The sequence below is a fragment of the Lycium ferocissimum genome, chromosome 9 (genome assembly GCF_029784015.1).
Source record: "Lycium ferocissimum isolate CSIRO_LF1 chromosome 9, AGI_CSIRO_Lferr_CH_V1, whole genome shotgun sequence".
NCBI lineage: Eukaryota > Viridiplantae > Streptophyta > Magnoliopsida > Solanales > Solanaceae > Lycium > Lycium ferocissimum.
In genome coordinates this window covers 41,349,545-41,377,410 of record NC_081350.1, presented here as the reverse complement: position 1 = coordinate 41,377,410, position 27,866 = coordinate 41,349,545, and the positions used below count along the sequence as shown (strand labels likewise).

The following is a 27,866-nucleotide window of genomic DNA, read 5'->3' as shown; positions in this document are numbered from 1 at the left end:
GTCCACAATATGTTGAAAATGTAGTGGATGAATCAACATTTAATTGCCCATTTGTATGTCTTCCATTAACCTTATTTTAGATGACTTTGAGTCATCCTTTTACCTTGGATGTTGATGCTCTTGTTGGCTCATTATTGTCACCAATTTTTACTTAACACCACACTTAAGTAATTCCTAATCTCCAATAACATTTTTGTATTAAGTAAAATTTGTAACCGATTAGTTCTAGTTTAGAAATTAAAATCCGAAGTTTCTATCTCGCGTTGATTCTTTCGCGAATAACTCGACGTATAAAAATACAAGGTCTAACATTACTTGTCAATTAAATAACCGAATCACCCGTTATCGCAGATTATAGACAGCAAGATTTGACCACGAAAAGGGTGTTTTTAGGAATATTATGCCTAAAAGTGCTAAACGACCAAATGGGTCGTTACACAATATCGAAAGGCATTCTCTTTTACTACTACTACTACTACTACTATATTATGATGATCATAATGTTGTACGAAGAAATTACTCAAAAGTTAGTCTTCAAGCATGGCAGATTTCTTTGCGATTTTGCGGTTATGGATTCTGCTTCATGTGATTCTTCATGCTCATGGAAGAAAAAATTAAACTGCTCTTTTGAAACTCAAAGATGCCATAAACTACCCAAAATGGGACTGCTTTTTCGTCTTGGGGCGGCGAAGAAATAGATTGTTGTAAACGGATTATTCACAAGTCCCGTGTTACACCTCGCACTTTCAGAGCATGAGCATGCCACGTACTTCACAGTATTAATGGAGTATCGAAGACGTCCCATGAAGTTTTGGGAGGTACAAGCCATGGGAATTGCGTAACAATGAAGCACAGGATGAATTACGATCTCGTAAGTCGTAACCGGGAAGGACAACCTTGGAACCAAAGGACATAACCATTATCAAGAATGATTAATGACAAATATCATGTATAGAGAGTTTCGGAAGATTCCGAGATCAAGCAAATCGAAGAAAATAAGTTTGTTGAAAATTTGGAAAAAAGTTAGCAGAATTTTGGGTCAACTTTGGAGGGATATAGCTCCAGGTATATTAGGAGTTTTAAGGTGTTTCAAAAGCCTAAAATGAATTCTCGAGTCTAGTTTCCAACGCAACAAACCGCTCGTCAATACGACCTCGGAGTAGAGGATTATGAACTTTACAAATTAGGCTGACAGAGCAGAAACGCGCGCTACGGGCGCGCTACAAGAATCGAAGACTCTAGGTCGGTCCAAACCGAAGCTCTAGAGCTCTAGAGAAGAGGGGTTTTACCCTTATTTTTTTCATCCAACACCTCTAAAATATTCCCCAACCCTCTAGAATAATTTCCCAACTTCCACCCACGAAATTTCAGCCCAAATCAAGTGGAAACAACCAAATCTTCCATCAAGAAGGTTGAAAACTACAAGAGTAGCAAGCCTATGGTATTGTATCATGATTGAGGGTGAAGTTGCATTGATTCAGCGATGGTCTTGGGTTGTATGCACTGCTTAAGGTATGTATAACACCCCTTTGGTCGTGTGTTAGCTTAATTAAATGTTGGTAAAGTTGTTTGAGGGCAAATACCGCAAAACTACATCGAAATAAGTTAAGTTAAGCCTTTGTTTTGTATGGGCCGTTTTGAATGTTTAAATATGACTTCTAATGGTTGTAAATGGTGGCTTATAACCTGAATATATTGTTCCTACAGTTATTGGGATTATTCATGTGTTAGTTGGAAAGATGGAGAAGAAAATATATGATATCTACGAATAGAAAGTAAAGGATGAGGCGTAGGAGTATGGATTGCTTTGGAATACATTTAAGGATATTTTGAACTAAAATATGATATGGTAAATATATGCATATTGTTATGAAGGGTGTGACCGAATTATAAAGGAGAGTTGGGTTTGAATGACGTTTGTTATTCGTTAAACGAGCTTGCCGCTCGATATGATTCTTAAAGTAATCAAAGAAGGTTATATTGGATTATATTGTAGTTGTTGCTATTGTTGATTGTTGTTGTTGTTGTTAGGTTTCTACGATGACCCTTAGTGGTCTTTGGAATGTAATATAAACAAGAGAGATCTTTTGCCCCGAATTTATTGTTGATTTTAAAAAGGAATTAATTTGAAGACTTAAGATAAGCATATGACGATAAGCCTAACGGTGGTATGGGTTCTCTTAAATGTAAATTTACGAGCTTGGGAGGATAAGCGTTAAATAGTTAAAGTTAAGGCGATCGAAAGGTATGTGGTTAGTCACTTTCTTTCAACAGCATGATTCCTATGTCATAATTCCATATGTGTTTCCATAGCCTTCTTACTTCCAAAAAGTTAGAAGTTCATGATTCTTAAAAGCTTCTTATGATGCTAAAGATAGATGTTTTCTATTATGATAATAAGGATAAAGATGATCCTATTTCTAGAGATTCCAAAGCTTATGGAATTGATGCTATTATGAAATTATTGAGCTTATTTCATGATTTCCTTGATTTTATCCATTGTTATTGATCTCACCTCATAATACTTGTTCCTTCGAGGTGAGATATAGCGATGATGATAATTCCATTTCCAATGCTATCCAAGTTCATCGTTCTTAATACTCTCATGACACTATTGATCTCATCTTACGATAGTTGATCCTCTAAGGAAAGATATAGTGCTAATGATAATGATGATGATGGTGATGTGCTTTTATTTAGGTACTCTTATGTATGTGTATATATATATATATATATAGTCATGTGTGACCGAGTCCCGAAAGGGCCGGATACGGATACTATCGAGTCCCGAAAGTGCCGGGTACGGATACTACCGAGTCCCAAAAGGGCCGGGCACGGATACTACCGAGTCCCGAAGGGGCCGGGTACGGATATTATCGAGTCCTGAAAGGGCCGATACAGATAATACCGAGCCTATATGGCCTGGTACGGTGTTGTATTGCATTGTAAGTTATTGCATATGTAAGCATGTGGATATAAGAAGTGTTTCTTCTAGAAAAAAAAAAGGGTAAATAAGTATGACGAATATTTTAAAAGGGATTATGAGATATAAACGGTTCTTTTATCTTATGCTATTCTACATTCTTTTATCATGTTATTATTCATGCCTTACGTACTCGGTACGTTGCTCGTCCTTTTTGTGGACCTTTGCGTTCGTGCCGCCGTAGACAGTAGACGGATTTCATCGACCCCCTAGAAGTTTTCATCGGTGGATTCTCGCAGCACTCCATTTACTTCGTGAGTCGTTGCTATTGGTATCGGTCTTCATGGTCACAAGTATTCTATATAGAGGCTCGTAGACATGTGTGTACAGTTAGACGTTTCATAACCCTACCGGTTCATATTGTTGTATAATATTTTAATAGCCTTGTTGGCTTGTGGTGATGGACATAATTGTTGATGATTATGTAAAGATGTGCCGTTATCTTGTGACATATGCTCTTACAGAGTATGACGCCCATGAGATATCTTTGTGGTCCACCCAAAAATGATTATGAGATGTATGTTTAGAGGTGCTCGGTGTGTTAGCTCCGGGTGTCCGTCATGCCCCTCTAGTTGGGTCGTGACATCCTGATGAATCACAAGAAGTTCTGATGGATGGCAAGACTTGCCACGAGTCTTGACGAATCATCGGAACTCCAGTACACTTTGTGTTCTAATTTTTGTGCAATTTGTTCACAAATCAAGAGTCAAGACAGCTTGTCTAGATTTGCATAGGAATTTTACCAGAACATTTTTGCTTTAAAATTGATCCTAATTAACTTCAAATGATTCCAAATTTGATATCCAACTATCTAATACCTAATCCTAATAATTCTCAATGGTTAGTTTCAAAATCAACAGACTCATTTTGTCTTCTTAACCAATCGATGTCAATTATGTCACATAATATTGTCCGTGCATGTTAGGGAAATTAAATCCTTAAATCATTGGTAGGGTCTTCGTGTTAATTAGATCATTATAACAAATTAAAGGTGATGTGACCTTATTAAAAGAAGTTAAGAGTGGACAATAAAGACTTGGTCCGGTGATTATTATCAACTAAAGGTACAAAATTTCGAAGTTATTTTCACCTTGACTAAAAGAGTAAAAGCGGCAAGACTAATTAATTAGATATTTACTGATGGAAATCAGGCATAAACAGCGGAAGCAAATAGCCAGGATCGAACTTGCATGTAATATAGACGACACATAATCAAAGATTTTAATCAAACATAAAATCGATACTTATCTCTTGAAGCGTGACCGCGACCAAGAATCGAATCTTCAACCACGAGCATACACCATCCAGTAGAGTGCAAGATTCAAGAAAGGATTCCTTCCTTTCGTGCATGGGATCTCTCTGTCCAAGGACCGGTCTCCCAATCACGGTTGATGAGATTGAGAAGATGAAGGCGGTCCCTTATGCTTCGTGTAGGGAGTCTTATGTATGCAATGTTATGTACTAGACGACATCCGTCATTGCTGTGGCACAGTTAGCGATTTGATCTAATCTGAGGAAAGAACATTGGACTGCCGTTAAGCATATAATCAAGTACCTGAAAAGGACTAGGGATTATATGTTGGTTTTTCATTCAAGCGATCTTGTACCCATTGGGTATACAGACTCGCATTTCCCAACATAAAGATTCTAGAAAATCTACCTCGGGACGTGTGTTTACCTTTGAGGAGGAGCCATAACTTGGAGGAGTATTAGCGATCTCCGTGTTGCGGATTCCACCATGGAAGCCGATATGTGGCTGCCGAGGTCGCCACGAGGCTATTTGGATCGGAAACTTCTGAAAGAGCTTGGTGTTGTCCTTGACCTGACAAGCACCAATTACACTTTATTGTGATAACGGTGGTGCGGTTGCAAACTCGAAGGAACCACGAAGCCATAAGAGGTAAACATATTGAGCGTAAATATCATTTAATTCGTGACATTGTTTCGGAGGAGTGGGGTGAAATTTTTTGAAGATTGCGTCAACGGACAATTTCGCCAGACCCGTTTTTACCAAAGCTTGCCGCAGGTTAGACTTTTGATAGGCATGTAGAAGAAATGGGTATTAAAGTTGTAGATGCATGGTTATGAGTCTAAGTGGGAGATTGTTAGGATATACTATTAACCATGCGGTTTGATTATAGTATTATTTTTTATTTCTTTTGGAACAATTGTTTATTTATTTATTCAATTCAATAAAGTCTTAATTTAAATAGATCATTTGTTCATGTGTGCCCTTTACTTATATAGTAGACGATTTAGTCTGGAGTTTTAGCTCATGCGCGAAAGATTAAATTGTCGGTTCTTATAAGTTATAAAGTTAATGTTCACAATCAAAGATGAAAGTTTGGGCAAAAGTATCTTGATGATTGTAGCATAAGATTAAAATATAATCTATCTTGATTATGGGAATAGTTATGTTCCAACTTCTTATGCTAGTACATTTTTGTGTGTATTGGACGGACAGTAGAGATAAGTGTTTTTTGTCTTGAATATATAAAACTACCTCTCTAGCTCATTAAATGTTCTTATATATAATCTTGATATGATTGTTATGATCAATGTGCTTCGTTCATTATTTTGATTTATTAAAAGGTACGACTCATTGCGAGTTAATGTATTCCTGGTAAATTGGATAATGACAAAGTGCATTTGTGAAATAACAATTAGTTGATAAAATGGTGTCTCGACCTTGAGATTGATGATACCCACCTATGGATGCTTATAAGTTTTCATGTGAAAACCTATGAGGTGGATTTTGTATGTCATACATGAAATAAGTTAAGCGGAAGTATAAAGGATTAAATTAGTCGATGAGTTAAATTGTCAGTAATTTAATTTATTTGATTGGTGTCTGTAATCTTAACATGGGGAGTTAAATAAGTTTTTTTAATGAATGATTTCGAAATTAAACAGAGGAGTGCAATTACAGTTTTCTAGTGGAATAAATTGTAATTTGTTGTGGAAGGATTAATTCATTCATATTCAATTAATACCACAATAGGAAGCCTCGTTATTAAATTCATGGTCCCTACCGTGCCCTCGAATATTCTAGACAAGGAAAATAAAAGGAAAAATAATATCCTTGGTGGGTTAGGAAAGGGCTACACGTTTTTTGGCTAGGGTTTACCCTAAAAACGTGTGTATATAAAGAAAGCCATAAAACCCTAAGTCATATTATTGTTCTTTAGCCGAATACTTGTCACTCAAGTATTACGTTCATAGAAGTTCAGGATACACAGTAAAAGATCGTAGACCTAGAGAGCAAAGACGCTATTGAAGACTTGTGCAACAGCTTCAAAAGGTTAGTGTTACAATCTCGTATTTGATTATGTTTGTCTAGTTTACATGTAAGAATATGATCTTGGATGTTTGCTTCCGCAGCGTATATATGCCTATTTTCTATCATTTACATGGTACTCCCTCCGTCTCAAAATATTTGTCGCATTTTCTATTTATATGCTCATTAAAAAGATATTTATAAGGGTAGCATTTTGACTATTTTACCCTTTACATATTTCATCATGTTATCTCTCCTTAATAAATGTTTATTCCATCAATGATGAGAACCTCTTAAATGTTGTTAATTAATACAAGGGTAAAATAGAAAAAAACTACTTAGTTTTATCTTGGTTAAATGAAACGACAAATATTTTGAGACAAGTATTTTTAGTAAAGACGACAAATATTTTGAGACAGAGAGAGTACTTATTATTTAGAAACAATTTGACTTTATGAGATGCTACGATTTATAGTAACAAAAATATCTAACACTGCCACAAATTTCAAAATTTTCCTCTGCTTAGAAAGTAGTGATGATTTTTTTCCAATTCTGAGTGCTTCAACCTAAAGAAACAGTCAAAATCGAAGCTCTACTAGTCATCTCAATCGACTTAAACAATTCCAAAATTTCACCATCGCTATGATCAGAAATTCAAACAAAATAGTAATTCTTATTTACTACTTACTGTATTATGATGATGATAATGGTGTATGAAGAAATTACTACACATAGAGATAGAATTAGTCTTCAGGCATGGCAGATTTCTTAGCAATTTTGCGGTTATGTGTTTTTCTGCTGCATGTGTTTCTTCATGCTCATGGAAGCTTAGGTTGCTTGGAAGAAGAAAAAAATGCTCTTTTGGAACTCAAAGATGCACTCAATTACCCTAACAGGACTGCTCTTTCGTACTGGGGTGGCGAAGAAAGAGATTCTTGTAAATGGAAAAGAGTTCATTGCAGTATATCCACTTCTCTAAACTCTCTCTCAATCACACAAGACAATATATTTTCCTAAAGCCCTCTTTATTTCATCCCTTTGAGGAGCTGTAGAAGTTGAGATTAGATGGGAACTTCATTAAAGGTTAAAATCCTCTTCCTTCGTTTGATTATTTTGTAAGCGGATCCGTAGTAGCTTATGTAGAGATGAGTATATTCATATGGAGCAACTAGTTTCTATAAACTCCATGAAAGGAGCTTGAGAAATGAAGAAGAAAGCTTGTTTAGCAAGCAACACACGGAAGAGAAGGAGAGGATAAAATCAATTATAGAGAGAAGATTTTTACATATTGAGTATAAGAGAATAATGACTTGTGTTTATTAGATTCCTTGATCTCATATTTATACACTTTACATATACAACTAACTCATGTACTGTTTACTTGACTCTAACAACTTAACCACCTAACCACCTAGAGTTAATTGCACATGGCACCTACAATCTACACTCTAGTGATCCTCAACTTCATGCCATGTAGCTTGTGCGTGATTCCACGTACTAACACTTTCCTCCCTTGGCTCACGGATGGAACAAGTTTACAACTCAAGCTTGTCCAGAGGTGTTGATCTTTGAGCTTTGCCTAGCCCTTTAGCGAGTAAATACGCTAATTTACGCTTTCCGAAGTGTCATACTCGCACCTTGACATATCCTCTCTCTCGCAAAGTGACAATCAGTGTCTATGTGTTTAGTCCTTTCATGGAAAATGGGATTAGGCGCAATTTGGATTGCGGCTTTGGTATCACGCATCATCTTAACAGTGTTTCAACTTGCACTCCTAACTTTTTAAACGGACCAATCAACTAGGTTATCTCGGCACATGTGGCCATGCTTCCTGGTCCGCCTCTGGAGCTCCTTGACACTGTCTCTTGTTTCTTGGACTTCCAAAGAGGTCAATGCTCCTTCAAGTTTCACTAAATAGCTAGTGACGGACTTCAGTCTCCAAACAAGCACCCCGATCCCGAGTCACAATAGGCTTGGGAGTTGATGTGTGTCTTTCCGTCGGCATTAACAATCCTAGTCCAGGTGCTTCTTTGACATATCTAACAACTTCCGGTTCAGCTTCCACATGTACTGACTTAAGACATCTTGAGAAAGCCAAGTCGAATGTCTAGTCATGCTCAAGTATAGTAGTCTTCATACCCGAAACCTACGATATTTACTAGGATCCTGCACTCTTTGTCTTCTTTGACTCGTTTGATCTTTCTTTGTGATAACACAATACCTTTGCTTGACCTTGCACATTCAATGCCTAGAAAAGAACTTGAACTCTCCCAATCTTTCATTTTGAACTTGTTTTGAAGTCTTTTCTAGTCTTGCATAATAGTTCAACATTGTTCCCAGTTATTAGAAGATCATCAACATATACTAGTATAATGACAATGTCGTTCCCAGACTTCCTAGTGAACGAGTGAGTAATCAAAGTGACTTTGTTGGAATCCATTTGCACTAAGGACTCGGTTAACTTCAAATTCCATTATTTAGGAACTGTTTTGAGGCCATAGAGTGACTTGTGAAGTTTGCGGATCTTAGTATTCCCTCTTTGTCACGGCAAACCCTCAGAACTTGCATATACACACCTCTTGACTAAGTCACCATTGAGAAAAGCATTATGGGCATCCGTTTGATAGATGAACCGGTTCTTAGCGATGCTAAAGCAATAGTGACCTAATTGTGACCATCTTGGCAATAGGGTGAATGTTTCACCATAGTCCAAACTCCTCCTTCTCGGCTATACCTCTGTGGTAACTAGCCTTGCTTTAAACCCTCCATTTCCCCATTAGACTTGTACTTAATCTTGTAAATCCCGCGCGCATTGATAGGCTTTTTTCCGGTGGCAAGGCAACTAAACTCCAGTGTGATTGCCTTCAAGCTCGCTATTTGTTGTTGCGTCACGACGAACCCACGTAGATCTGAGGAGGCGGCCTATGAAGGAAGTTGGTTCAATAAAAGTAGAGTAGCGGATAGAGCATCTTGATAAGCGAGATGATAGGTCTTGGTAGGAGACATGATTTGATATAGGATATAAACGGAGTTGGAAGTAGAGGTCATGACATCACGCATCCATGTAAAACAGGCTTAATTTGTACGAAGATTGTCACCAGTGGCAACGAATGAGGGCTAATGTAGGACTAGGTGTAGGTGAAAGAGAGTCACTAGGAACTTGTGAGGTTTGTGAAGATAACCACGATGTAGTAAACATATCGGATGAGGGTGGTGTACGTATAGGTGAAGAAGATCTGATTCGGTGGAAGGAGTATGATTTAGCTCGGGAAAGTAGATCCGGGACGGAAATATGGGATTTGAGGCGGTTTGCATATGCTTGAAAGGAAAGATGTTCTCTGGGTACACTACGTATCTGTTTATAAAGAATTGTTTGGAGTGTAGATCATACAAAAGATATCCTTTTGGTTGGATGAATAACAAGAAAGACAAAATTTGGGATAGCTACAGGGATAGTTTATCAACTAGTTTTGGGCATCCCATAGCTAACAAGCACCCAAATACCCTCGGATGCTCAGAGAGAGGGTGATTGTACAAAGAGTTCAAAGGGGGATTTGAACTTAAGAATCTTAGGGAAGTCTATTTAACGGATATCTGGCAGGTTACCACGCATTCACCCCAAAACCTTAAAGGAATAGAGGCTTGAAATCTCGGTGCCTTGCCATATCAAGTATGGCTCTCATGTTTTCTCTCAAGAATGCCATTTCTTTGAGGTGTATACACACATGTGGTCTGATGATAGATCCCAAATTCATTCAACAAGATCGACATGCACTTCCAATGAACTGCTTCATTATCCATCCTTAGAGTTTTGACGGATGTAGAAAAAGATGTTCTTGACTTGTGTGAAGAATTGTCTCAAATACTACAATGTTGTCGATTTGCATGTTATTAAAAATATCCAAGTATATCTTGAGTAATCATCCACTATAGTCACAAAATATCTTTTATTACTATGAGTAGGCACCGCTTAAGGACCCGGATATCACAATGAATCGAGTTCAAATGCAACATGTGACATTGAGAGTTGATGGAAAAGCTAGTTTTTGTACCTGCAAGAGGGCAAACGGTAGAATGTAAATGATCGGCAACTTTCAGCATTTTAAAGCAAAGCCATGCTTCTTTATTATATCAACAAGAGCATGTCCTAATCTTCTATGCCACGAAGAACTGGAAATAGATGCATTATTAACTACATAGGCAATATCCTTGTAGATGAATCTGGTACTTGAATTCTTGATCGATGGATGTAACACCCTGGCGTCTTTGATTTATTCCTTCTCTTAGTATATAGAGCCACATTCTTCCCTACCAATCCCCCGACCGTCCGGTGTAGGTAGATCTAGAAAATACGAAGTCGGGAAAGAATGAGGCCGAGCATTTGAGTTCTTTTGTAGTTGTGACAACGACAACAAACTATGTTTGAACTGGAACAAATAGCACATTAGTGATAAGTTGATCTTAAAAAATACTTGATTGGCCAATATGAGATACATGCGCTACATTGCCATTTGGCAAGTGTACTTGATTCTTGCGCTTGAGAAACTTGTTTGAATTTATCAAGCATATCAACTTTTGATGTCATGTGATTAGAAGCCAAAGATACACTCATCCTCTTATTCACATGCTTTCGACACACACAAGCTAGTATTCTACCTACGGCGCGGCTTTGGCGAGTGTTTATCGGTGGATTGTCTCCTTTTTAGTGAGCATCTCCGCAAGATCTCGCTTATCGGTTCGTGTGAGTGAAAGAAGCCGATTGTAAGTGTTTGCTCTCGAGCGTGTGGGCATATGTGCTATGGGGCTGGGTTCTTCTTGATTAGCATATGGTCCATTCTTCTTAGACTTCCGGTTAGCGGGATAGCCAACAATTTTAAAACAACGATCCTTTGTGTGTGTACCCACACACTTCACATATAATGAACTATTTCGTGCCTTCGCTTGATGATTGCCTATAACGTCCTCCTCCGGTCCATTGTTTCCCCCTTCTCCGGTCCACTTCCACCAGCAAGCAGACCACCTCCAATACCGTGTCCTTTGTGACTAAATAAAGTTGTGCCTTCAATCACACCGGGACTGCTAGCATGGAGCGGTACTAAGTAAACTTCTCCCACTTTCCCGATCTACTGCGAGTGAATATCTTTGTTGAACTGAGTAGGAGACATCATAAGGATGTCATTCCCCAGCTTGGGAGCAGGACCTTATTTAGTCCTAATAGGAACTGTAGCAGTCTTTGATACTCAAAGTTTTCTATGAACTTGATTGACTCGGGACATGAACAACTCAGATACGGCATTATAGCATCAAACTCATTCCAAAAATCTCTAAGTTTTGAGAAATAATTAGATATTGACATTGTTCGGGACCAAAATGTTAATCTCAACATGCGAGTGAAACACGTGAGTATCCATTTATCTTGTCAAATCTCTCCCTCGCCCACACCATACTTTATGAGCATCGCGTAAGATACACTACAAAACTCGGAAACCGGGCCTAACGGACTCATAATCCACGACAACACTACGGTATTGCATTTTTCCCATAATTCGTGACCCAAGAGTTCGAAAAAACTATTTTAGGATATCTACCATCAATGAATCCTAGTTTTCCTTTTCCTAGCAATCCAATACGCATGATCTACTCCATAGAGCATAATTCTCCGAGCCAATTAATTGTAATGTTATCGTGAGTTACGTGGTGTATCGGTCGGCGAAGGTACAAATGTGTATGATCCACATTTGATCCCGATGTATTTGTTGCGGTGCTTACAATTGCGGTTGATTCATTGTTGTGCACTGCGGTTAGATTCTTTGCTCGAGTTTACGATTCATTCACTACACCATTCGCTATTGTAATGTGAATTAATCGACTTTCGATGAACAAATAAGTCTATCTATTACTTATTTTTACTCAAGCCCTGCCGCTTCGAACCCAGCAATTGTTTGTGTTTGTGAACGAGCATTCGATCGTTTATATAGCCTATGATCGCGAGGCTCCGATACCGTAAATTCCATGGAAGGAGCTTCGAGAAAACGAAGAAGAAAGCCTTGCTTAGCAAGCAACACACGTTAAGAGAAGAGAGTGATAAAATCATATGGAGAGAAGATTTTTACATATTGAGTATAAGAGAATAATGACTTGTGTTTATTAGATTCCTTGATCTCATATTTATACACTTTACATATACAACTAACTCATGTATTGTTTACTTGACTCTAACAATGTCACGACCCAACTAGGGACCGCGACGGGTACCCGATACTTGTACCGAGTACCCCTTACCTTTCGTCATACTCTTACTACTAAGTGGGCACGAATTACCGTCATTATTATGAACACGTACTTCAATAAAACTTTACTAATTTAATATACATCAACGGGGACAACAAACTACAAAACATCTCGATCGTACATATACGTTTCACGAGCCTCTAATCAAAATACATATAACATCAAATGGGCTAGCCGGGCCGTGCCCAACCGTGTACACAAAAGTAGGGGTACCGAGAAAACCGAGGCTCCGAACAAGCGGAGCGCTGCCAATATATCGCCAATAAAGCTCTAGGGACCGAGCCCTCGTCCGTCGCTCACCGCGTGGTATGAAGCGCGGCGTCCACAAGAAGGGACGTCGGTCATCAAAATGTACTAGTATGTAAGGCATGAATAATAACGTGCGGGAAAATATAGAACATGGATAATGACATAAAGAGAATATAGAACATGTCATGAGATAAAAGGACAACCTGTACATATAAGCGCCCTTCGGCGGATACCATGCATGCTTAGCGCTGTGAACGCACTTCCCCGATTCATATGTGCGTATACAATAACATATTGCCGCGGGAACGTGCGGCTCGATCCATATGTGTGCATATAATGCTTTACTTTTGAGAAACATCTCTTTTCATATATATATAGAAAATAGAACATATCATATTGTCGAGGCGTCGGCTCGACCGATTTAGCCATATATCCCGCGTCGGGCATCCGCGTCGGGACGCCCAAGTCGACATCGTACTCCAACTGATCAGGTGGCTATGCGTCTATAGCGCTCTTCCCTTTCTCCCAACTTCCCCCATATACATATACATATAACATATTCATATATCATATAGCATGCAGGGAGCCCGAAAATAGGTCCGTATCGGAGTGACATAAGGTCGGTAGACCTCCGATCGCATTATGGAGTGATCAGGGTAGCTTTGTCTCACCTTGAAGGAACAATTATTCTAAGATGAGACTATCAACGAAGGGCATTATTAAGAGAACATAAAGCATATCATATCATGTCATAGTCATCATATGAACATATTAACTTCACGGACATCATCCATGTTATTAGAAAACATATTCTTAACATATGCGTCGTAGACATTTTCTCATATCTAGCATCTTCATTGTCATCTTAGAGATATCCTCGTTAGCATAGTTACAACACTTTTCATTCGATGACGGAATAAGGATCAAAGTTTCCATTGGATTCTACTTCATAATAAGTCAAATAGAACAATAAGGAAAATCCGGGAACAATGGGCCCACCTCGAGTCAAATGAGGCGGCGTACCAAATTTACGTACGTTACAATTCATGACGTCACTTATGAGGGTCTTAAGGTAATCGGGTCCTATTTGCGCAAGTTCTAGATGTTTAGGAAGTTGTTCCAACATTTCGCACCATTTCTAATTCAATTCTCTTGAATGAAAAAGGAAACTTTAGGTGCGATTCGGAGAATAGAAATGTCCCCGAGGCCCGTGTCCAAACCTATTACGTCTAAGACATGCCAAGAAAGAAAAGTGAAGCCTTACATACCTTTTCCGCTTCTTACACTTCTCCAAATTCAAGCTCCAAATTCGCCAAAATCTACAATTTGGTCACATTCGCCAAACATTAGTTAGAGCATTTAGAAGTTGAATCTTAAGGCAATACTTGTCTACCGAAATTTCGGCAGCACTTCCACTATAAATACACCATCCCACCAAGTTCAACTTGGCCAATTTCAATCATCAACAATCTCGGTAATTCAACCCGGCCAAACTATCAACAACAATGCCAACATTCATACTAACGATCTCAATAACCAAACCGAAGTACATTCTAACAATTCAATCAACATATTACTTCTTTCAAGACTTTCCGACTTCCAATAAAAACAATAATAAGCTTATAATATATTTTCCAACAACACCATACCAATATCGCCATACATGTAAGAACATAATATTCAATTTATATAACTTCGACCACAAGTCTCCAACTTCTACCATTTCACAAAATTTACTAAGCTCTTATTAGCAATATAGAATCCACACAACAACAACCAATATGCTAAATAAAATTAACTCATTTTCCTCCACACTTCAACAATTATACACGGCCAACATCATGCATACACAACTACAACCTCTCCAAAATCATTCAACTTTCATTATCACATAGCATCCGCAATAATAACAACCAAACACTAGATAAAATAATTAAGCCATTATTCCTACACACACACATACATGCACGGCCACAACAAGTGTCCATATTTCCATGAGTTTCTTCCACTTTCACACATTACAACTTACATAATTATCCATAACATATAAGAAAAAGGCTTAAACCTTACCTTTTTGCTTTGAATCTTCACTTGGCTACAATGGAAGACTTTCCAAGATTGAGTTTTCCCTTGCTTCCAATAGCTCACTAGGTCAAGAACCCTTCAAGGAATTATTTGGCTATGAAGAACACGTTGAAAACTCTCTTTTTTTTTTCTTTTTCTTTTTTTTCTCTCGGTTTTTCTACAAGGGCCGAATGGCCATGTCTCTTTTTCTCCTTCTTTCTTTTGTTCTTGGCTCTTGAATTTTCTAGAGATATTATGATAAATATGAAGACTTGGTCTTCTTTTAAGCTTGCTCATTAAGCCTTTATGTGGGCTTAAGCCCACACCAATTGGATGACCAATCTTGGCCCAAATAGTTCATTAATTCCAAGCCCAATCTTTTTCTCTTGCAACTCATGAAAAAATAATGTTTCCAAAAATTCCAAATTTCGCCCTTAAACTCTCCCTACATTTCCACGGGTCGTATTGCAGATTTACCTTTTTACCCCTAGCCTTTCTTATTATTGCCACTTCAAGGTTTTCATAAGCAACTTGTATGCCAAACAAGATAAAATATGACCTCGCTTATCATCTTCCCGCAAGTAGCTTGAATTATCCGATTGTACAAAAATGCGGGATATAACAAACAACTTAACCACTAACCACCTAGAGAGTTAATTGCACATGGCACCTACTAACTACACTCTAGTGATCCTCAACTTCATAACCATGTAACTTATGCGTGATTCCACATGCTAACGAATTTTGATGTACGTTAGCTTAGCAAATATTATAAAAAAGTAAAAGTAATAATCTTTAATATAATGCATATATAACTAAAAATATTTTTTAACTTATAAATTAAAATCAAAGCTTATGAAAGTGCAAATTCTAGCTCTAGATGGTTGTATTACTAGTTAAAAGATGCAAACAACCTTTCATTTCTCCTTTACTAAACTTTCTTGTACGAGGAAGGGGACCACACTCTGGCAATAAGATTTCCTGTCAAAAATCAAAGAAAAAAGGTTTTTTCATATAGAAAATTTAAATTTGAGAAAATTTGCTTATATCCAAAGTAAAGTCTCACTCACTCATCCTGGCAATTCCATCAACAAAATCTTAAATGAAAAGATAAGTAAAAATATAGACATATATATCAATAGCCAAATACAATAAAAGTAACAATAACTTACCCAGTGTAATCTCACAAATAGGGACTAGGGAGGGCAGAGTGTACGCAGATCTTACCCTACCATGGTAGGTAGAGAGGTTGCTTCCGATAGACCCTCGGCTCAGAGAAAAACAAATCAAAGCAGTCCGAAAAAAGAAATAACAGAAGTAAAAAAGCCATGACAAAATACTAAATAACCCGTGACAAAGCAGTCTGAAAATAAGGAACGATAACATAACTACCACATAATCCTACGATAGTCGAAGTACAAGACACAGCTGATAATAGCAGAAATCAAAGGATAAGAAACTAAGAGTGATACGAAGCATGACAATGCTCAACTACCCTTCTACCCCGATCCGTGTCCTCCATAACCTCCTAGTTGCGGTCATGTCATCGGTGAGCTGAAACTGGAGCATGTTCTTGTCATGCCTCGAACCATAGCCTGGGCATAACACGGCACTCGATGCTTTGCTGCATGTGACCGAGCGAACCACATGGCTTGCTGAATCAACACGGGCGTATGATGCGGAATGTAATAAATGCGAGTCGATACGGCTATACGACTCGAACATTCGACATGATATCGAACTAGTCTAGTCTATGAAACCTGCGACATGAGTTTGGTGCTAAACGTTTTAAACGGTCTCTATAACCTTAACTCCGCATAAGCGACATGGAATAAATAAAGATAGAACCCCGAATGAGATGGGGCTCGCGATAGTTGATACGTGCGAAGAGGCTTCTGCGGCCAATTTTGAAACGCCCATAACTTCCGACTATGTGATATCGAAGAACGGTTTGTTACATTGGAAACTAGACTCAATAAACTTCAATTTACATAGGTTATGGATTCCATAACTCCTCATATTCTAGGAGATACACCTCCCTAAAGTTGGACCAAAAATTCTATCCGGAATTCTGCCAAGTTTTTTCAAATTTTTGACAAACTTAATTCCTTCATATCACTTGATCTCGAAACCTTTAGACACTTTCTTAGCACTTATTAATAGTATTCCTTAACCTTATAAGGGTTCCATGGCCCCTCTGAGCTTGTGTTAGTTTACTTACGATGCGAACGACACGAAATTTTTTTTAAATGTAACACCAACACTCCGCCCCATACAACATAGTCGGTCTAACCACCACCCTGTATGTCACGACTCATTTTAGCCTAAGTCATGCGGGCACCTACCTTTCCCACCTCGGTAGGCAAACCCTTAGCTCGACGTTCACAATCATTAAAATAATAGTGGAGGAAGTAAAATGACGTAAGTCTCACAATATGATATAATATAGATAAGTGCGGAGGTAAATGAATCCACGATTCTAGTACGGTCATACAAGAGCATCTAAATCCGAATACTAAGGTACGAATAATAATACATAAAATGTCTCAAATCATGTCTTGAAAGTGAAAAGTAAGACACAAGCAATAGAAAGTCTTCGAGGGCGGCCCGGACACCATACTCGCCTGAAAACTCAGAGGCGTGGGTCCCGATCGGCCACGAGTCGAAAGAAGAGATCCGTCACGATGCATTTCTGCATTCATAAAAGAATGCGGCAAGTGCGAGTCGGTACAAACAATGCGCATCTTGGTAGGCATCATAGGCCGACTAAAAGCATAGTTAACAATATTCGTAAAATAACGCGTATAAACAAGTAAAACCAATCACTCAGCGGAATAATATAATCATAACCGAGTATCCATCAATACCTATGTAAGTATCTAAAGCTAACATAATAAGTCCGAGTATATCCGATCCCGAAATAATCACCACAATAGAAATCATCATACGGTCAATCACTAACAACACAATCGTCACAATATACATTTACGACATCTCACTCAATTCATAATGTAATGCAATGCAATAATGGTATGAATGTGATGCCATGCCATGCTATGCAAATAAGGTGTACACGTGCACTCCGAAAATATTGACATCTCAGAGCACAACCCACAGGTGCCGACTCGCGGTTCAAGTGTCACCCGTCCCGAATCTTTGTCGAATGCATGCACGAGACCACGTGCTAATTGCTCGCTGGGGAGTCTCACTAGCACTACGGGGACCGCGTAGCCATACTACAATCGATTACGAATAACATTGGAATCGACCATACAATAACGATGCCTGAATATAACTATCGGACAATGGCCTCCTCACAATCAAATATCAGTTTCATAAATCAACGATTCCGAAATTGAACCTCAGACATCCGCTTCCTCAAAATCACTCAAGTAAAAGAGTTTATCAAGTATCAGTTTCATATAAATAACGATTTCGGAATGAATCTTAGGACATCGGCCTTTTTCACAATCACTCGAGTAAAAGAGTTTATCAAATATCAGTTTACTAATCAACGATACTTCCCGGGATCATCGTCGTGATATCGGCCATGCATAATAGTTATGAGAGTATATGTGCAATGCATATGTCAATCATCAACAAGCCAGCTCAATATCACAAGTACCTCAACGGGGTACGACAACAATGCATCACATCACATTACTAACAGTGGGTATACCAACATATATAAATCCGGTACGGCGGCCGGATACGGTTAATAATATATCAATAATCTCAAGTACCGGACGGTGGACGCCAATAATATATCAAAGTACAAATACCAACAACGGGTATGTCAATCCTATCCGAATCGGGACAACAAGCGACATTAGATTTATCTACTAACTACACATGGCATCAAGCCAACACAATTAAACAATCAAACACATATAACGGGGGTGGCTAGTCTCAACACACATCGTGGCCCAACCTAAGGCAATATATCAATCCACCTTTTAGAAAGGTTCTTGTCCGACATCATAATCTAAATATGTGATTCACTATTAAGTCTCACCATGAGTAAACCATAACCACGGGACTACCGAACCCGCAATACCAACAAGTCACTCTATTGCCTTGCTTTCTCCGAACCTCGGAACCAAAGTAGTCTAAGCGTAATCGAATTAAGTTAGAAATCATGGGGAATGATACTAATATTACTATGATATCAATTAGATCCATTTTAACCCTAGAAATTGGGAAAACGGGCCTGGTACGAAGGGCGAAACGAAAAATTTACGGGTAAAATACCAAATTGAATCCCTAGGTAATCGGAGAACCTAATCATTAATTGTTGATTTAGCTCAAGGACTATCCCTAAAATCGATTTAGTAAAAACTCCCAAATTGGGTATGAACCCTAATTCTCCAAATCTGAAATTCACGTTAAAAGTGGAAGATATATGATTACTAAGCTTAGATTTATCAAGTTTTATCATCAACATCATCAATTTATCATATAGGACCCTAAGGGAAAATCTTAAAACCCTTCTTCATTTCAACTCTAAGGGATTGTAAAAGTAAAGGGGAATTCTAAAATGATTGTGATTAAGGAAGAGTAAAGGATTGGATAAAGTTTTAACTCCAAGAATCTCCTCAATTTGTCTCCAAGAATAGTTTCTCTAAGCTCCAATATCAAGATATGAAATAATAAGTGGTCTAAAACTTGTTTTTTAGACACATTTATGAAGGACATTTGCACCTTGTTGCCACGGCGGAGGAGTACCGCTACGGCCGAGGGGGACCGTCGCAGCGGTAAAGCCTAAATCACTCGTGACCGGCCACGGCGGTCATCATACGGCCGTATAGCGGTGCCGGCCAGGGGTGGCACTCTGATGGCCGCCGTTGCGGCACCGTACACCGAATTCCCATAAATTTCTAAGTTTCAATCGAAAATTTGGGTTATTCTCGAGGCCATCTGCTCACAACCCGATCACTTAAACCCATACAAAAATACGCTACGAACGCACTCATGGCCTCAAAATTTTCAACGGATGTCTCGTTGATCGAGTCAACCACTGGTGCCTACTTCCCATTTCCCATCCAAAGTCCCGAAAAGCACCAAAATGCATTGGGAACCGAACCAATCATACATACAAGTTCTAAATAACCATCCGGACCTCTCGGAGTTGACAAAACTTTGAAAAGGTCCATTCGCTCAAAAGTCAACCTCGGGTCAAAAGTGAGTCAATCGATGCTCGGAAGTGGCGAAAGTGCCAAAAGAGTCATAACGACTAAATGGGTCGTTACACTGTAGAACTTACCTTTAAGTTTTGGTGGCACCTTCTTATCACACAAGACTCTGGATGGAAGTTTCCATTTCATCCACCCTGAACCAATAGGATGTGTGACATCTTGGTCAATCTCCCCATTTTCTTGGATAATAGACCTAAGATACTTAAAGCTCACTCTCTTTTGAATGACCTGGTGATACACATAAATTACATCTAATAAATGGCGTAACGGACGTTGTGTCAAATAAGTAACCAGGTTGGGTCCGAATCCCACAGAGAATAGGGTATGAAAAGATTACTATGTAGTTGCGTACTTTGTCGCGGTCTCGTTCCGTATTCCGTTAAGTTTATAAAAGATGTTTGTTTACTAACTATTTTGCTTTTGATTGTAATAGAATGAATTAAAGAAACTAAGGTTGTGTCCCCCTTTAGATGAAGTGTAATGATATGGGTATTGATCTTGATATACTTCTAACGGATTCTTGTAAGAATGCGCATAACCTCTAATTGAATCCCTAATATTTCCCAATAGTTAAAGATTATTTCTCTTAATGATTTTTCCAAATATAAAAGAGTTGATATGAAGAACGATTAATCTGTGCCAAGTAAATTCCTCTTATTCCTAAGTGATGGGCTTTTTCGTAATTCAACTTTTGGCTTAGAGTCTTCCCACTTTTAGTATAGTATGATGATATACACACACACATCATAAGTTGCATTAGTTATTCATACTAAATTTTAAAAAAAAAAATATATGCATCAGTGCACACTGTGTGGTTAGAGGTGAAAATGGAGTGGTAGGAAGAGGGGAAGTAAAACTAAGGGAAACCCATTGCCTTGTTTGTCAATTTCTCCCGGGGCAGGGCGTGTTAAAGTGGATTTGCGGGAGGAATTGCTTAATAGTCATGCAGTTAGGACTTCTCTTGAATCCTTTTCCTTGCAATCCAAATAGGCTAAGCTATTACTTGTCATGTCTAGAAATTTAACACCCCCCCTACCCGCCCCCTCCCCCCTCCTCTGCCTGGGTTTTTTATGAAGAAAGATTACTTTGCTCTCATCTTAGCGGTCAATGACCATGCAATTTTTCACCTTTCAGGTTTATGTAATTTGAGAAGCCTCCAAGAGTTGGATATTAGCGGAAACAGCCTCAAAGGATCTATTCCTCCATGTATTAGCAATTTAACATCCCTCCGTCTCCTCGATCTTTCTGAAAATAACCTTGGGGGAACAATTCCTTCTGATGTCCTTAGGCTCAAGTCCCTCGAATACCTTTCTCTTTCTTTGAACCATTTTGAAGGGTCCATCGCATTGAGCTCATTTACTAACAACTCCAATCTTGAGGTTCTCGAACTTGACAGCCTTAACAATGAGTTGGTTGTAGACACAGAAAATGCACCCTGGAAACCCTCTTTTTCAGCTAAAAGTCCTACGATTATCAAACTGCAAAATCAATGTGCCAGATAGATCTGTTTTCGAGCTTTCTCTTGACCCAGCATGATTTAAGAGTTGTTAACCTCAGTTACAATTCCATGGTTGGAAAGCTTCCCACTTGGTTACTGAAAAACAACGCAAGATTGGAGTTCCTTAGTCTTGCACAGAACTCATTCACGGGTCAATTTGTGTTACCTGTTGATTCTAAAAATCTTGATTTGTCTTTGATGTGTCTAAGAATGATTTTCAAGGCCTTCTTCCAGCATCTATTGGCCATATTTTCCCAAATTTGCTGTATTTGAACATGTCTGGAAACTCATTTCAAGGTAGTATTCCTCATTCAATCGGCAACATGAGTGAGTTATGGTCACTGGATCTGTCGAGCAACAATTTCACTGGAGAATTACCTGAACGCTTGGTTATGGGCTGTAACAAATTGTTTGCACTGAAGCTTTCACATAATAATCTACAGGGCCAGTTATTTCCCAAAAAATGGAACCTCACAAGGCTTGGGGTGTTGTTTTTAGATAATAATCTCTTTTCCGGACAGTTGTTACCTGGACTTGTTACAAGCTCCTCCTTGGGACTTTTGGATCTAAGCGATAACGCGATCTTAGGAAAATTACCTGATTGGATTGGGGAATTTTCTGTCCTTGGATCCCTTAGTGCGTCCAGAAGCTCGTTCAAAGGTCCTATACTAGTTGGCTTTTGCAGACTTGTGCATCTGAGTTTCTTAGACCTTTCATGGAATAGTCTTTCGAATAACATACCTCCGTGTTTCAATTTGTCATCACTAAAATATTTACACCTTCAAGGAAATGAACTCTCAGGAACTTTACCTAGAGCTCTCTATAGATCATCTTCCCTTGTGACACTTGATAGTTGATATGCGGGATAATAAACTATTGGGGGAAATTCCAACAAGGATCAGCTTACTTCCAAATTTGACATATCTTTTACTAAAGGGAAACAACTTTGTAGGTTCCATTCCTTTTCAGCTATGTCAACTTCAAAGCATCAGCATACTAGATCTCTCTTCTAATAGCCTTTCTGGTCCCATACCTTCATGTTTGAATGATATACCATTTGGTCAGAAGAAAGCACATGATCAAACCTTTGAGACTGGTACATATGGGAGTATGTTGTATAGATCTCTTAGGACATACGAATATCAAAGCGCACTTCGTGTATACCAATATGTTGAAGCTGGATATCAGATGTGGCAGAAGAAATAGAATTTATCTCAAAGAGTAGGTCTGAATCACACACTGGAAGGATGTTGAATTATATGTTTGGGATCGATCTTTCTATGAATAAATTGATAGGTCCAATACCTCCTGAACTTGGGTTCCAAAGTGATATTCATATCACATAATCAACTGAATGGATCCATTCCAAGGACATTTACCAACATGAAGCAAATAGAAAGCTTGGACTTATCCAACAACAAGTTGAGTGGTGGAATTCCCCCGGATTTGGTTCAGTTAAACTTTCTATCAACGTTCTCAGTGGCAAACAACATTTTATCAGGACGTACACCAGATAGGAAGGCTTAATTTGCAACATTTGATGCGAGCAGCTTTGAAGGCAATCCTTTTCTTTATGGATTACCTCTCCAGGAAAATTGCGGAAGGAGCATAGGTGCAGTATCTGATCCGAATCCAGGAGATCCAGGAGAAACTGTTGATCTGTTCAAAGATTCATTTTTGGAGACTTTTGTTCCATCATGCGTTGTGGCATTCCTGGGAGTTGCTGCTTTTATCTACTTCAACTCCACTTGCAGAATGATTTTTCAGTTTATTGAAGCAAAACTCTTATCTTCCAGATAGATTTGCCTAGTTATTTATTGTACCTGATGAAATAAGTGAGTGTGTACAAGATTATAGTAAGAAAAACATACTACCTTTTATGAGATACTTTTGAAATTTCAACAGTATCTTCAGGGACCTATATATGTGCTTGCTTCTATGGATGCATGTGTGTAAATGTTATAAAACTCCCTTTCTGTCTTCCATTTATTGACAATTAAATGGTGAGAATCTGCATTTTAGAACAATGACAAGCAATGAGAGCTGTAAATATGCTATTTAATTTTTATATCCCTATTTTCCTGTTATGACTTCAAGAATCTGCATGATTTCCTGTTTAAATTGATCTGCTATAAGCTATAAGCAAGCAGCCTCTTGCATGGCATTACTTGCAGATTTTGCAACCAGAAAACTTGTATTGTATTGTATTAGGAATCGTAATCTGTTCAAAGCAGTAATTCTTTTCCGGACCAAGTTCAGCAGAAAAACATTTAAATTGAAGCTTCTTCCCCATGGTGTGGATCTTAGTGCCTGAATCTGAATGTCCAATCACAGGAGCTGAAGTTAGCTGAATCTTAGTGAAGACAGTTGATTTAAGTCCCCTTTGATAGGTTCTTCTGAATAAAGAATTTCATTCTTGAATTTAAATTAGTCAACATTTTTGGAGGGACACAGAATATTGGTTGGAAACCAACAAAAGGAAAAGATTAGAGTTACCTAATAGGCTAATATTGTGTATGCCTTTTGATGTGGCGAACTTTAGTACGTAAACAATTAAACTTTTGTTAAAACCAATGCAATAGAGACAAACAGATGTGGTCCATTATTATGATGGATGAATTGTTAGGTTAAAAAGACAATTTTCAGTATGCTAGTAAGATATTGCTGGCCATCAAACTCTCAACTACCTTCTTTAAATGTGTGCACATTTATTTCCGTTGATATTTTCTTGGTGATATTCTAAGATGGTACGTCTCTATTTCAATTCTTATTATCTGTCTTTATAAAAAACAATATTATTGCTTGATAATATATTTACATAATACATTTGATATACTAGTATTTATCTAAATTATCTTTAATCTTTTGCACTTAATTAATAAGCATTGACCTTTCCTTGTTCTACCCTTCGAACTCGGAAATTGAAAAACACCACTAGATTCGAAAATAAATAAATAAATAACTTTTTATTCTTCTAAAACGTCAAATATCTTGAAACAAATGTAGTTCACCAAAATGGCTGATACTGGGGTCTGGAGGTAATACAAAAATTTAGGGAGATTAATAATCAATTAACTTAAATTAGAATACTGATTTTCATTTAAAACTAAATTTTAATTTGACATTTTGCTTATTCATTAGAAACCACTTGAATTAATACTGAATACTGTTAGTTTACATTGTCTAAGAAATAAATTTTGAGTTTTAATTTTTTTATCTTACAGGAATTTTCCGACAAGTGGAGATGCAAACGTCTCTCACAATTCAAAGGTTTTTTCCCAGGTGAATCACTTATTGATACTTTTAAGTATTGTTAGTAGTACATTCATGAACTTTTAAATTATTTATCTTCTATAGAAACTTTACAATATTCAGTCGCCTAGAAGATAATTACTGGTCAACGTCGTCCATATATAATGACTTGAACTAGTTACTTAAAAATAAGGCAAGTAACTCGTTACAACACATCAAACTACACTAACCGTGTAAAAGTTCTCTATACTAATAATGTATAAAGTTAAATAATCCATTTCCAAGAAAAGTATTAAGTTCTATGAACTGATAGTGGATAGATTCTTTTTACACTGCCCGATTAAATCTACCTACAATATCAGATAATTTTTCAAAGTAAGTTAGACATGGTAAAATGAAAAATAGAGTAATGATATGCTATAACTGGTTAAATTGTACTGATATCATGCATTACAAAAAAGATAGGAATTAGCTATGAAACTCGTCACTAATATGTCATTAAATAGAGGTAGCTAACAAGATTTTTTGATAATTCGTTCCTAATCTGTCGTTAAATAGGATGGGCAACAAATTTTTGTTGTTTATCTACAAAAGTTATCATCGCTAATTTCATTTTTTGTTTTTGACGTGAATCAGGGGCAACACTTACAAATGGACATCACTTTATCAGAAAGTGCAACAAATGAAGCTAACTTGGCCATTCTATGTATTCTTAGCTGGTGAAATGTTTTGTCTTTTATCAAGCAGCATTTGTTAGAAATATAATTTTAAATATTTCAAGTTCATGCACTTTGATGTTATGTATGTAGCTTTTAGGATATCTATGTGATTAGATGCATAGAATTTAAATGTTATTAGGTGCATGATTTTGTGTTTATGAGATGGCCAAGTTCATAGTGAAAGTGTGAAAGTGTGAAAGTGTGAAAGCATTTAAGTGGTGTATATTTAATATCTTATTATCTGTCTTTATATATCATATATTTTGTAATGTTATTATGTGAATGGAGTTCTTTTTATAATGATATGAAATGACGTAATGTCTCTCTCATTGATCTTTCCTTGTTCTACCCTTGAACTCGGAAATTAAAAAACACCTAGTTAAAATGTTGGAAATTTGGGAAACGAAATATCTTGAAACAAATGTAGTTCGCCAAAATGGCTGATACTGAGAAATGGAGGAAAGATGAATTTCTATTCGATTTGACTTATAATCAATTATCCTCTTTAAAGAGAAGTGACTAAAAATATATTCTGCCGACTTAAATTGCATATAAGACTACCTTTTTCTTCTCGATCATTCCATATGACTAAGTACCTCGTATTTATAGGAATTTTCTAGCATGTACCTAATTTAATTCTAAAAATCCTTTTTATCTTCCTAGTCCATGAACAATTTTCATCTTTCCTAGTTCATGAATAAAGTAAAATAATACATGTATCATATTTAATTTTCTATACATGAACTAAGACAATTTATGCATCAAAAAAATTAAGAAAGTTCTTTTCTTCTTCCAACACAAGGTTCATTTTTCAACACTCCCCCTTGAAACTTGTGGTCGGATTCACAAAAAAAAAAAAAAAAGAGTAATATGGACTCAATTTAGTCAACAGGATCTTAGGGAACTTTTCAGCCTTCCTAAAGATGGTGGTTTCGACATATCACTCACTCGAAAGCAGTTGAATGAAGAGCATGATCATGAGCACAAAATGGAAGATGCTTTGAAGGCCCATGTGAAGTTTTTGGAACGCTGGGTATAGCTAAGTTAGTAGCCATTTTGCTTTTCAGAAAGTGCAGCGCCTTCCAGCTGTCAAGATGAGGACTGGTGAAAAATTGCAAAGAGAGGATGACATTCGTTGGGAACTCATCCTTTAAATATCAGTTGAACGTGCTGTTGATGCGGGGCAGTACGCTTTCAAGCCAAAGGATGTGAAATCGCAGGTGAAGTGTTTACCTAATTGGTCCTACAGAAATTGAATCAAGGACAAAATCAGCACCTTTATCAAATTTTTTTGAATGGAGAACAAGGAAATGATCTAGTCCTGATAAAGGGCTGAGGATACAAAGGCAAATTGCTGAACTGCACAAGGAGCTGGAGATTCTTAGAACGAGAAAAGAAAAAAGATAAATTATTGACTTGGATACATGTCTGGACAATTCCACAGGGCTGTAAATGTGTAAATATTGCTCTGTCCATATGAATTAAGATAATTTTTGACCCTTCAAAGTGGGACTGTGGGAGCCTTTTTCATTCACAATCTTGCAACGTGGGCTCCTAAACAATTTTTCTTTTGGGTACAAACTTCAATTGTTATTAATTAGTGCATTCCATCTCTTGCACTCATCGGTATTTAGTTATAGAGAGATTTAATTTGAAGTTGGTTACAAAAAAAAAAAAAAAAAAAAAAAAAAAAATATGGACTCAATTTAATATGTGCGTTGATTATTATTTTTTCGTCTTGTTTTTTTTGACAATTTCTTCAAAGGGTTTTGGTGAAATATATTAGGAGAAATTCTTTTGAATAGTATTGAATTTACACGAAAGTATGTATTTGACTGGTTGTTTCATTTTACACGGCTTCTTTCCTTTTCAATCAGTTAACTTTTATAAATGGGGTAAATATCTCATAAGGTCATTGAATTTTGAGAAATTATGTAAGAAAGCCTATTAATTTTTCTTTATATATCAATAAAATCAGCCAACTTCACTTTTTATTATATTATAAAATCACTCATATATATATGTCAAAAAAATCGATAATGATATTAATTTAATTATTTTATGCGATGTAAGCGTGGATCCTGATAAAAAATAAAATATATTCATATCTTTATACACATACCCACTCACCAACCCAATCCATCCATATCTAATAGCTTCCTGTCCTATTCTTGGAGCAAAAAGAAAGTCAGAACTGAGAAATATGTTGCTTGAATAATCTAGTGATAATTTCTTGGAGGCGACCTTCCTTTCCAGCCACACCTAGAGCATGTTGATTATGATATTGTAGCTACACATCTATACAAATGTACCTCTTCGCATTTAATTATAAATATTC

At 37.3% G+C, this 27,866-nt stretch overlaps 1 protein-coding gene across 1 annotated transcript in view; it reads left to right on the top strand.

The window, feature by feature from the left end:
• The window catches only part of LOC132031921 (putative receptor-like protein 8), a 26,244-nt gene extending 2,887 nt beyond the window's left edge, over positions 1-23,357 (top strand). The window contains exons 2-4 of the mRNA XM_059421784.1: positions 21,194-21,550; positions 21,780-22,228; positions 23,148-23,357. Of these exons, the coding sequence (XP_059277767.1) occupies positions 21,194-21,550; positions 21,780-22,228; positions 23,148-23,357 (1,016 nt within the window). The remainder of the gene's footprint in view (positions 1-21,193; positions 21,551-21,779; positions 22,229-23,147) is intronic.
• The last annotated feature ends 4,509 nt before the right edge of the window (positions 23,358-27,866 follow it).